The 13,789-nt window shown below is 35.0% G+C and overlaps 1 protein-coding gene across 1 annotated transcript; it reads right to left on the bottom strand.

Annotated features, from left to right (window-relative positions):
• Nucleotides 1-3,723: 3,723 nt before the first annotated feature.
• On the bottom strand, nucleotides 3,724-13,368 carry LOC110829126 (uncharacterized). The gene is made up of 8 exons (XM_087354127.1): nucleotides 12,863-13,368; nucleotides 11,102-11,254; nucleotides 10,924-11,015; nucleotides 9,801-10,695; nucleotides 7,935-8,111; nucleotides 6,083-6,220; nucleotides 5,510-5,655; nucleotides 3,724-4,735 (listed from the first exon to the last, which is right to left on the bottom strand). Exons 1-8 carry the CDS (start codon nucleotides 12,986-12,988, stop codon nucleotides 3,775-3,777), a joined length of 2,688 nt encoding a protein of 895 aa, XP_087210253.1. The 5' UTR covers nucleotides 12,989-13,368; the 3' UTR covers nucleotides 3,724-3,774.
• Nucleotides 13,369-13,789: the final 421 nt, after the last annotated feature.

Genomic DNA, 13,789 nt, shown 5'->3' with positions numbered 1-13,789 from the left:
TTCTTGTGAACACGGCAATGAGCCTTCGTGATGCACAAAATACGGGAGAGATTCTTGATTGTCTGGGTTACTATTAACTTCACAAGAAGAACCAATATCCATTTAGTTAGTAATGGAATGATGAAAAATTTAATCCCTCGGGATTTCAAATTGAAATTAATCGTTTTTCACACTGTTATGGAGTCTTTCTGTCGCAATACAGTGTGAAATTTGACAAATCTTTTTGCCCTTGAAGTTATAAAAAATTTTAAACTAAAGTTGATAATTAGACATATCATCTACCACAAAGAGTATAATAGTCAAGCAGTTTCAATATAAAGGCCATGACAGTAACCTAATTTTGACCAAGCGTCCCGGCATGATTCAACAAATTGGAACAAGCAAGAACCAGTATTTACATACCTTTATTTGCTTAATTGTGCAAGTTAGGTTATGCTTAAAATGTTTTATAGCAAATATTTTTACTTTGAAGTCACAGAAACAATATAATTCAGTACACTGGGCTACAATCAGCTACTTTGTCTACCTCCGAGCCCAACTGGAAAGAGAAGAATACTGTGATGCTCCCGTAACGGGTTTGTTGCGTAGGATTTTTCTTCACAGTTCCAGATTGTGCTTATCGCTTTTCCACTCACTTATTGAGCAGCTGTCGAAATTATTGGATTCGGTAAACAGAACGTTGCAGTGTAAAAGAAACAAAACATGGGTCTTGTTTACAACCACATGCAGTTAGCTTGACGTTTTTAAGTATTATCATATAAATCATAACAAAAGTAAACATTGGGCTCAAGTCTGTTGTTGGCAAAGGTAGCAAAATATTAGTGATGGAACTGTTTACGTAGTTATCTTGTGCAGAATGTTATTGTAAACAACGAAACGTACGAGTAAACGACGAAAATTGCGCGTTGTTTCTTTCTTATTAAAACTGAAAATATTTTTTATATAACTACGTAATATAACTGACGTACAGTAGAAAAACCACACACAAACAAATAACATGATAACATGGAGACACAGTCACATATTGATGAATAATAAAAAGTTGAAAATCTAAAGGTGTCGAGAAACGTGACATTAAATGTTTTTGTTAGATTGCTGCTTTGTGTGATACCGAAATTTCTCAAGAATTAAATATTTTTATATTAAAGTACGTGTTACAATATAAATATGTATTATTTTTAAGTTTTTTCGCAGAGACTGTCATTAACACCATCGTATAGATAATTTTAAAATGTTACATGCTAAGATTCAGTGGTTTCAGTTGCCATTGTCGAAGAGAAAGTATATATATTTTTATTAAAAATATATTAAAAATTTACCGTCAATCACAATTATAATAATGTTAAAAGATTAAAACATCATTTAATGTTCCTCATCGTAGTATTCGATTACAGGAACTTACACGACTAGTTTCGGCTACAATTTAGCCATCAACGGGTGTTATGTAGTATAAACCTATCACTAATTACTGATTTTTATTGTTATTATGAATCACAATATGACGCATTTACAATATCTTATATATATTTTGTTGCAGAGGTGGGACGGTCTCTAATAGGATGGTGTTCATAAAAATTCGTTGATTAGTTCAGAGGGTCTTTTCCTGTTTTCAAAACAAGTGCCTCACTCCCAGGCCACATTCTGTATATATGCTGTAGGCAACACGGTTATGTGATGATGGGTTTGTATGCATTTGCTGTTGTTCAAAGACGATATTCAATTTTACATTAGCATACATGGTAGGCGCCTAGTTCTTTGTAGAAGCACCCATTTCAAATTTATGACAGTACACAGTACGAAGAAGGAACATTATTTAAACTGACTCACGAACTCAGTTTTGCCCAAGATATTGCTGATAGTCGGATGGATTTTCGAACGACAGCTGCAAATAATTCAGTGTTTACTCACATCAGGAAACCTTCCAAGTGACATTGAAACTGGATCTGAAAACTGCCTTGCAAACAAAACACACGAAGTGCAACAGGGTAACATTATAATACACGTATATCGGATTACAGCAACATGTAACATGTAAGAAAAACAATAAATAGAATAAGGATTACAGCCTTCTGTGATATGGTACAGAGTAATTCGTAGAAGTTGTACAACGTTTCAGAGGCTCGAACTGCTTCTATCATCAGGGCGATGAGTCAAGCAGAATAAGATTAGTTTGTCACACACACAAAAAAGTAGTTTTATTGCAACTATAACAGCTTTACACAGTTAAATAATAACATTTATCGCCTAACGGGCAACACATTTCGGCAACTACCGGTATCCAAAACCTCAAAACGCTATTTGTCTCAGGTCATTATTGAAATTTAGGGGTCAAACGTAATTTTGATGAAAATGGTCCATAGTATGTAATTTCTTTTGGGCTTTTGTTACTTCTTCTTCGTGATGTCCACATATTTTCTCAACACTTTTTTGTCAAACACCATCGAACTGTTTTTGCAGTAGAGTGAAAAACAGGTTTTTACAGTCACACGAAATTGCAAATAACATTAGTTCCATGTGAGTATATTTGACTGTAATGTATAGTTATTTAAACAGGGCGAATTACGGATTGGTACTTAGGAAAATGCGGACAAATATCCATGGCTTGAGTGGGATTCGAACCCACAGTCCCAGCGACCAAGCGGCACAAGGCCCACTCCTCAGACCGCCCGGCCACTGCTGACCCCACGACTGAAGTTAGCTCTTTCTAATGTACCCAACTGAATAGGTGTCCCTTCCCTATTCACCTGAGGATGGAAACTGATCCAGTTTCCAAAACGTTGAGTTCTTTTAGTGCCTGACAATGGACAAGTCCAGGAGGTTAGTTAGTAATCCCGAGTGTAACACACCATGTCAAAACCATTTAAAATTGACCACATAAAGTTTCTTACGGTAAATGGTAATGAAAACAAAAATTTAATGAAAGAAAATCTGCTCGAGCTTTTGAAGTCATCTGCTCCTATAACTTGTGTATGAGAAATTTATCTCAGGAAGACAGAAAAGAAGTTTTCCCAACTGCAGACACACTGAGTAGGATACTTCAATAGGCACACACACGTATTGTAACTCTATATAAGGAAGTTGCCGAATCTGACTAAATTATGTTTATCCTAGAGTGATGTGTAGCATAGGATAAAGCAAACATGACAACTTATGTTATTTTGCAGACTGTCCTGGAACAATACTTTAGTCTTAAGAATGTGTCATACATTGTTCAGTGCACACATGAATACAGTTGCTGATACCTACCTGGGTAAATTGTTTTCAGGAATTATATTGCATATTTTCATGCATTTTAAATATGAAAGTCACTTAGGCTAATAGCTTTGCTGATCGTTGCTCATTGTATTAACAGTTATTTGAGATATGACTGTTGGAATAAAAGGGGCTTTCAGTTCTTTAGTTCCATTCTATTTCACCCTACTTTATTCTTTTAAAATTATTACCAACTTTTTTCAGAAATTGTCTCATGAACTTGTTAATCATTCATATTCTATTTATTTATGGTTATTGTATTATGCTCAGGAACAGTGTCTACAGAGCATTAAATAACAGCATGATTAATGAACTAGAAAGGATATGGGAGAAAGTGGTCATGGCTTCTTCAAAGGAACTTACTTTCCCATCAGTTGCCTGGGGACAGGAAAACCTCAGCCAGGATTGCCAGTCTCTGGGCTTAGATTTGAACTCAGGACATCCTGAGTAAGCAGCAGAAGTGCTAACCACTTAGCTGTTATGTTCAGTTATTTTAATACATTTTTACAGAAACAAAATACACTAAATTTGACATTGGTAGTGCATTTCTTTTTCACATTCCAGAGTTATAGGCACTTCTCCTATGTGGCACCTCATATGTTTCGTAAGACTGTTCCTTTGACCAAAACTCATTCTACAAACTGTACATCGAAATGGTTTTTCTCCTGTATGGCACCTCATGTGCTTCTTCAAATCATAGCTCTGTACACATCGCCAACCACACTCAGTACACAAGTATGGTTTCTCTCCAGAATGTGTTCTCATGTGGTTTGTAAAGGTACTACGACGTGCAAAATTATTTCCACATACAGAACAGTGGAAAGGTTTCTCACCAGTATGTGATCTCATATGTTTTGTTAATGTGTCTATACGACCAAAACTTATACCACATCTTGTGCAAAGATATGGTTTTTCTCCTGTATGTGTAAACAGGTGTTTTTTCAAGTTAATTCTACTTGCAAAAGTCCTTCCACATTGACTGCATATATATGGTTTTGCACCAGTGTGTGCACTCATGTGCAAGACCAATTGTGTTTTCTTTGCAAAGTTTTTACCACAGTCATGACAATGAAATAATTTTATATATGGTTTCTTTACTCTCATTTGAACTTTAACACTGAATTCATTATCTACATCCTCATCATCATCATCATCATCATCATCATCATCACCACCATCTTTAACACACTCAGCAGATAGTGTTTCCTGTTCAAGTGCATAAAATGCCTCCTCACTTCCTGATTTGACACTGGCTTCTGAAGCTAAGGAATTATATCCTTTCTCTACCATTTTATGAGCTTTCACATTAAATGTTCGGGAAACATCTTGCTTTTTATGGTTTTTTACAATTATTCTTCTTGATGGACTAAAATTATTATTTTTTGGAACTTTATTTTTCACAACCAGTTTACTGGACGATGGTTCAATTTGAAAGTTTGTCCATGAGTCATCATTATTTCCTCTGAATGCATCATTACCTACCCTGGCAACAAATAAATATACTATCAAACATACACAACGTAAAATGAACATAATCATTAATCCATCAAAACCTGTGGTAAACTAATATACCACCTACTTTAAAAATATGCAACTTTGCATATTTCCCACAAGTGTTTTAACACAAATAAACAGCAATAATTTCCTTGAACAACATTAACTAACTGATTTTTTTAATGGACATGTGTTGTTATCTTTGTGGTAGAAACTTAATCTTCAAATAATATTTAGAAGGGCTTAGGCTTCAAATGTTTAAATAAACCACAAATAAAATTCACAAAAAGAACATGATCATTTAGTACAGTCAAACTAATACCAAAAAAGAGAATTACAGATTATTAATACTTGTAACAATTAAATAACCACTATAAGCTGTCATTAAACCTTAAAATGACCTTATAAAACTTGGAAATTCCTGATATATAAACATTGATTTTATTTTATAACTGTATTTAATCACTTTTAAATTAATGCATATATTTGGACAAACTGAAAAGAAAAGTGGTGTTTCAACTAAATAAATAATATGAAAAATCATTTTGATTTTACAATTTAAGAAAAATTGCACCACATGACACTGAAGTTATCTAATGGAATGGATTAAAATTATTTGTTCACATATATACAATACATTCAGAACATATCATATTCAGACATTTAAATTCCAAGGTACTCTGTGTCTATGAGTAGTAGGATTCAGTATCAGAAAGTGTCAATTTTGTTCTTACTGTGAAACACTCAGAAAATGAGAACAAACCTTTGCTCTTGATTGTTCTCCGATTGAATGTGATTTTCATCTGTAATTATTTCTTCTTTTACTTCACGCTTTATTGTGGAATTATTCCTGGAGTCATTACCACATCCCACATCCAAAACAGTAAAGAATATTTCATGAGCTGAATGCTAAACAAAAAATTAAAGTCATATTGAGACACAAGATGAAGTTCACATGGAGAAACAAAACTTTCCAGTCTTCTGGGGCAAACGATGTAGAGAAACTAGTTACTATTATGAACAAATCATCACTAGAAACTATTCTTCCACAATATTATAATGCAAAAATACCAAAGTAGTAATTTAGACATAATTTTAGACTTACTTTTACAAGAAAAGCAAGTGTTCTCTGTTTAAACACACCAAAATGGTGACTCAATAAAATCATTTTTTTGTGGAGTTCTTTAGGTCCAGCCAGAAATGCTTGTTCCATTTTGGTTTATGCAAAACCCATTATAATATATTTATTTCTTGTTCTTGCTACAAAAGGTATTATTTTATAAATTTCTGTAGTCCCTTTACTCATAACATGATTTTGCACTGTAAATAAAGTTACCTGAATTGTCTGATTGATGAGGGACTGCCGTAATGTAGCATCCGAACTTTCACATTGAAGTTTGAATTTGTATGTTGTATCTACTTGGCATGCACACTGCTGACAGATCTGATCTGGCAGACCATCACCAGCATACAGCTGTAAGAAAGATAAAATTACAGTAAAAGACTGGCTTTGTTGCTCTGGTGGACTAAGCAGATGCCATCAACGGACAAAAATGAATTTTAAACACAACCCCAAAAATATTCTCAACTATTTACCACAGACAAGTTAACAGAGTTAGGGCAAGTATATTGTTAGTCAGTCTAACTGTATTAACATTTAGTAAATGGCTTAATATCGCTTGTAAGGTTCAGAAAACTAATTAAAGTATGGCCTGCATTACTCTGTATGAGATTTGAGGCTTTAGCAGCAGTGAAAATGTATATCAAAGGCTTCTAACTTCTGATGTCAAGTAGTGTTGTTGGTGGTTACTGTTATTTTGGAGGATATCATATCCTTCTTCAGGGTAGAAATGGAGGTAGTATGTTTTCTGAAATGTTGGTAACCACCTACAAGATGACGAGTATCACTAGCCAGCAGACCATGATCATCATACATTATTTTCTTTCCTCATCTTAATATTCAACACAAAGTTTATAAAAATGTTCTGTAAAATATCTGTATGCAGCATACTGTGAGACTGTGGCCAAATGGATTTTGTATAGTGTATACTGGTTCTAAGATATACTGAGATCCTGCTTTTAATGATTCCCTAAAGTTAAGTAATGGTGAAGGATTTTGTTAGCCACTGCCCATTGTCTAAAACAAAACTAACTGCTGAAAATTTGTATGACAGATATATCTCAGATAACTTATACACCCTTACACTGCCTCACTATCATTTTTACTTTTTCTTACTCAGGGATGGGGCCATTATTGGTTAGGTAATGGTAAACCAGAGGGAGGTGATGTTTAAGTGGGTCCTGGCTAGCTGTTGGTAGAGTAATGAGGTCATCTCAGGGATATGGGTATGCATTCAATTGTGCTGCATTTGCAATAAGCCTTTTTATTATTGTAGTTGAAGTTCACAAAAAAAAAAACCTGAATCACTTTTCTTCTGTTTCTCGGATAATTTGAATAATAATTGGAAACTGAAGGGTGACTGCTGTCTACCAGTACCAAGCTACAAGTGCTTTGTAAGTGTCACCAATGTTAAGAAAAACTTTTTTTTAAACAATGAAGCATTTTTAGTTTGTTTAAATCTGCAGATTCTAATTGGTCAGCCAGACTGGAACTTAGTCCACTTCTTGGCAAACAATTATTCTCCTATTGATTAGCCACGGATGGGCAGAAACAGGTTGTGAGGTAAACCAAAACACCCTCAACAGAAATTTCCATTTAGTTGGGTTGCCAGCCCATGTTCATTGTGTAATATAAATTTTAAAAACTGATGTCCTTCATAACTTAGATTTCTTATGGAAAGAAGCTGAGGCATGATCCACGGAATTGTCCGGCTACACTTAATATTACTACAAATGTAACTATACAACATTCTTATTTACATGACTTGAGATGGCTGTCTTCTGGGTTGCTGTGCCATGAAAACCTCAAATACTACAATACACAGGTGGCAGAAGGCTCAGGAAGAGTACTATAGTTGTACCAATTAATACACATGTAAAACCATTATATACCATTAAATTGGATTGATTGTTAAACTTTTTACATTCTGTTCTCAGCTCATGCTGTGTCATATTTACTCACTTCAGCATGCATTACGCTTGGAAATCAGTCCTTTAATCAAATTAAACCTGTCAACTATTCTACACTAGTATATCTTGTTCGAATTTGGTGAGTATATACTATTTACCTTAAGAGTTGGAGCAAAGCTCTTTATTTTTGCAGGGATAGTAGGTACTGGCCCTCCATTCTCTTCGCTGAAAATACGCATTAATGGACCATTTTGTTTCATGCAAAGCCGACATATGCAACTAAAATTTAGTGACATCTTTTTACAAACATACCCACAAAACTGTACTCTTAAAGAAGTTTAAAATCGGACAACAAGCTACTTCCACCCCACGCAGTTTCATCATTTCACGGCTTTTTGGAGAATGATGCCTGTACTCTGTACTTTTATTGTTCCAATCAAGACCGTCTGTCCATTCTGTTGCGATTAAGGAAACGTTACATGAAGGCTAAAAATGAATTCGTTCAAGTGTTATTTTTACATAAGAAGCCTATCAAACAAGGACCCCAACATTTCTGAAAAGCAGACCAATGACCTGTGCATGGCACTAAATCGTCAAGTGCCGAAATTAAGTAGTCAAATACCAGATATTACGTTAAATTTCGTAAAGTGGTTTTCGTACAAAAGACAGGTCACACTAACTTCATGATGCGAGTTCTTTCATGAATAAAAAAATACCCTGCTTTTATATAATCCGAATCTTCGTTAGACCTAATGCTTTGATCGTACCAAAGAATCTCGGTATATGAGCAAACACTAACGAAACATAAACACTGCACACCTAAACTGTACGAGGAAAAAGTATGGAAATTAATGGAATTTTGAAGATTTCCGTCTTCTGGGTTGTTGCGCTGTGTAGTCTGGTCGATGTTAACCAACGTTTCAGAGGTCATACTGCCTCCGTTATCAGGGCGATGAATATGGAATGGAATTTTGTATGGACGTTATGCTACATTTAATTAATGCATAATGGCACCTTGTAATCCTTAGGTCTTCTCTACTAAATTATTGGTTTCCTTGAAGCCTGTAAATATACCTCATATACCTATTACCTGACTGTATTTCCATTTTTGTCAAAAAGCTGACAAATGCAAAATATCTTATCAATGTTTAGTCTGTTACATCACAATCCACACTGATGATCCACAGTAATTTTATCTACATACAAAGTTAATACGGAGAGAAGACTGTTGGACAAAATTTTGTATGTATTTGATAATATTGATTTTCCTTGACAGTCACTACACAAGTTTTATTGCCATTTTTATAAGTAACTACAATAATGGATTCTTCAAACTGCTGTAGCAATTTTTTATATTCCAAATAATATGAGAAAATTCATGAAACTCAATATTTGAGCTCCTGTTTCAATTTATTTTGCCACAAAGTGGCTTACACCTCAACATTTAAAGAGTTGTATGAAACCTCAGCCCTGCTGTACATATTTGAGTCTTCCTAACATTGTTAACTCCCATACATAAGTGAAAAGTAACTTGAGATTCACATAACAATATACTTGCATAAATTTTCCTATCTAAGGTAGGCTACTTACTGCATAATTAGAAGGGTAGCAGATATTGAAATTGCTTCTGCTAGCTGTGTTGTGACAATGGTCATGTATTCCATCTATATTATCACAAAACTGTAATTAGGGTTCTTTTTGTTGTTACCATATCAAAAGCTAAATCAGTCAAAAGTTAAATAGAAGTGTAAATATACCTGTTAGTATTCTTGAGTTCTTTGAAAACTAAATGGTCAGATCTTGAGAGACCCCTATTCTCAATGTTCTCTAGTTTCCATCTGCTTCTTAGAACAGAAGAATAAAATATTTGATATCACTTTTATGTCATTCTCCCTCTGCATTATCTCCTCACGTACTCAACTTCAAACATTGTACACAAATGAATTTTCAGAAACAGTGCCACGGATAGCACATATTAATAAAGGCTTTCCTCAAACAAATTAATCAGCAATAAAATAATTCTAACGGTGAGATTTGCAGTGTTTATTGAGAACTTGTTTACGTGCAAAACATTTTCCACATTCTACACAAGAAAATGGTTTTTCTCCTGAATGTATCTTCATATGATCCTTCAAGTGACAGCCTAGAAGAAATCTTTTCCCACACTCTGTGCAGCAATAGCGCTTGTCTCCAGTGTGTGTCCTAGTATGAATATACAGATCACTACTACCACTAAAACGTTTCCCACATTCATTACAGCCAAATGGCTTTTCTCCCGAATGTCTCATTAAGTGTCTTTTAAAAATGCTACTACTTGTGAAACACTTTCCACACTCTGTGCAGCAAAATGGTTTATCTCCAGAGTGTGTAATCAAATGATCTTTAAGATGGCATCCATGAGCAAAACTTTTTCCACATACATTACAAAAGAATGGCCTTTCTCCAGAATGAACTTTTAAGTGAACTTTGAGGTGGCTACTCCTGGCGAAATGTTTACCACATTCTTCGCACAGATATGGTTTCTCTCCCGTATGGGTTTTAATATGATCCTGTAACGTACTTCTTCGCCCAAAGCATTTCCCGCATTTGATACACGAAAACGGTTTTTCACCAGTGTGTGTTCTTGTATGGGCTATTAGGTTACTCTTCTGTGGGAAGCTTTTTCCACAGTCCTGACAAATATATTTCTTCTTGGCACTGTGGCATTTAATTTGTTCTTTGTGACCCATTCCATCACAAAATTGGCTTTCTTCAATTAACTGTTGGCTATTATCAGAAACCGAACCTTGAGCAACTGTAACCGAGTGGTTAGTAATGCTTTTACAAGATTGTTTCTTATCAATAATTCTTTGTTTGAAAGTAGTGCGTTTCAAACAGCGTTTCACAGCATGCTGCACAGTACATATTTCACCAGGTAATCTGTCAACAAAGACCACTTATTAGATACAATATTAAATTAGAATTAATATTCAGTGGTGGTAACATTTACTTTTGTGTAAAATGAGTTTTGATTGAAAAATTAATTTATATATGAGGCCAGATCCCTTTTAGAGAAATGTTATGTGTGGGACCAAAGAATGACCAGAAATGATCACTGTTCACCAAGACACTTCTCATAGATATATTCTCTTCACAGTTGTTACTTACTCTTTGACTTCTACCTTTACTGACACTCTTTCCCAGCATTCTTCAGCACTGACATCTGCACCTGACAAATTTGGACTTTCTTCAAGTGTTTCCTTAAATAATGAACATGCAATGTCAATAAAGTAAACAAAATGAAACATTTCTAACAATCACATATTGGTAATTTATGGAAAAATACCTGATCTGAATGCATAATGGACTGCTTATTATTCACATACTGCCGCAGTGCTAAATCAGAATTTTCACACTGCAACTTGAAATTATATGATGTATCTATCTGACGCATACAGTGTTGACACACCTGTGCTGGGAGACCATCACCAGCACATACCTGAAAGAAAAATAAATCTGTTACACTCATCAAATTAAGTAACTATTCTGCTTAAAATAAATCTAGCACAACTCTTCAGCCCACAGTGTCCTATTCAGTAAATGCAAGCAAAACAAAACAACACATGGATCTGAGAAATTGAAAGTTACCTCCCTGTAATGCTTACATTTGAAAAACTCCTGAACGTGAAACAGAAATTATCGGGCTGACATACTGCTATTTAATTTATAGTCAAGAAAAGTGTATGAAATTGTAAGAGGCCAATGGGCCAACAATGTGAAAGACTGATGATGATGAAAAAAGTCTAATAATTCACCATTCTATCTTTAGCTGTTTCATCTAATATCATGATTGGTGTCTATGTATGAATTGTATTACTAGTTATCCCACTCTAACAATGATTTCAGTAGCCCAGATTATATGGTTCTGATTGATTAGTGAATAATGAACTGGAAAGAATGTGGATGGAAACAATCATGGTCTAATTTAAAGTACCATCCCAGCATTTACTTAGTGGGAATGAGGAAAACCACAAAATGCTTTATACAGAGAAGCCAGACTCTGAGCCTATATTTGAACATGGTACGTCCTGAATGTGAAGCACAGGTGCTAATCTTTCACCCGCATCTCAGTTACCATATACATAGGAACCAATTGCCCCTGACCAATACTTTGTCTGGTGACTGTTTCCGTGACACAGGAAGCGTGCAGAACAGATATCGTTCTGGTCAACATTCGGTGTTAACTGACGGTGCAGAACACAGTGGAGATTTCCAACACTTGATATAAAATGGTTTTAAATTTTCTGATTTGAATGTAATTTGTATTTTTTGCAAAGAGAATGTGTGTTAGAAATGGGTTGCATAATTTTTCAATCATCTTGTATTATTATAATCTGTAACGGCTGACTTACACCATTCACATCGTCCACCCTACACAAAAAATCTTTTTTGTCCAGACCAGGAAATGAAAATCACAAGAACACATCCAACTGAATCACGACTTCAGCTCACCGATTCTTAAAAAAAACTGAACTGGACGTACAGACTTATACAAAATATTCAAATAAGAAATTGATAGCAATCCGAGGGGGAGTGGAGTTGCTATACATACAGTGATGCAGGTGGGAACAAACATACTAGGCGCTTTTTAACACTGACACAGTCACTTCTTTCACCTTTAAGTTACAGGTCGTGGTTCTGGAAAATGCCCCGCTCTAAACAAAACATCGAGTAAATGAGAAATGATGATTGGAGATATTGGTCTAAATGTATTCTATACATGTATAATACTTCCAAAATTGTAATCCCACAGTTCTATTTGCATGGAAAAACAGACGGAAATTTCGTACTAATCACATGATTGTTAAAAGTACTATATATTTCAAACGTTTGGAAAGTACCAGACAAAGTAGATCATAAAGAAAAAGAAAACCACACCCACACATACACAAAGTATTGCCCTTTTCAACTCTTTGCAAAATATCGAAATCCGTATGACCCTCCCTCCCACATACCTCGGCGCTGTGGTTGCTAGCCCTGCATATGCAACCTATGGGCATTATTGTATTCATAATTAACGTTTCAGTATTATACACAGCTAACTGACCTTTATATTTGGTGCCAGCGTCATAATCCTCGCTGGAAGAGTTGCTGTATCTTGATCGAACAGAGGTAATAAAAAATCATGTTGTACCAAACAAAGGCGGCATATGTTGTTGAAATTAATAGCCATTCCTAAATAAGTAACTCAAAATAATATCAAATTGTATTATGTGGGAGATTCAAATCTTCCAAACTATGGCAAACACGGCTTACTAGATGGTTACACTGTTTCGCAGCTCATAAAAGAACAATGTGAATAGGCAGATGACATGCTGCTGTTGTAAAGTTTTTAGTATAATAAAATTAAAAATGGAATTATTTCAGTTTCCTGTATAATTCGGAAAAAGAACTCTTTTTGTCCGCAATTTTTCATGCAAGGAGTTGAAGATGTTTCATGTTCAGAAATGTTCATGTCAAGTAAAATATATCTTACAGTGGACCATGTCCAACACAATTTGTATTAAGTAAGATTTGAGGTTTTCACAGCGGTGAGTATGAAGATTTCCGTCTTCTGGGTTGTTACGCTGTGTAGTCTGGTCGATGTTAACCAACGTTTCAGAGGTCATACTGCCTCCGTCATCAGGGCGATGAATCCTATTGGCATTGTGTCTTTAATGAATTATTATAACAGTCTAAGCTACGACCTTGTCTTACCCCAATATACTCCAGGGTAGGACCACATTGATTTAAAAATTAGTATGTTATTATTGTAAGAAGTAAGAAGAAAATATTGCAATTCCAGAGTTTCAAAGTGTTTCAGTTCGGCCTAAATTAGGAAGAAAAGCTGTAGATAGCTTAGTGTTTTTACCGACTGAACACCGCTACCACTACCTGCCTCTGTTGTGTATTTCGAAGTAATGTACAGATGGCAGGACATCCGTGCATGGGTGGAACCATTGACGTTGGAGTTAACTAACTACATGCTGTAATC

Source organism: Zootermopsis nevadensis, unplaced genomic scaffold (genome assembly GCF_977971745.1).
Source record: "Zootermopsis nevadensis isolate Lab colony 2312 unplaced genomic scaffold, Znev_1.0 Znev_ptg000022l, whole genome shotgun sequence".
Taxonomy (NCBI): domain Eukaryota; kingdom Metazoa; phylum Arthropoda; class Insecta; order Blattodea; family Termopsidae; genus Zootermopsis; species Zootermopsis nevadensis.
The sequence above is the reverse complement of the archived record's forward strand: the minus strand, read 5'-3'. Positions and strand labels throughout refer to the sequence as shown.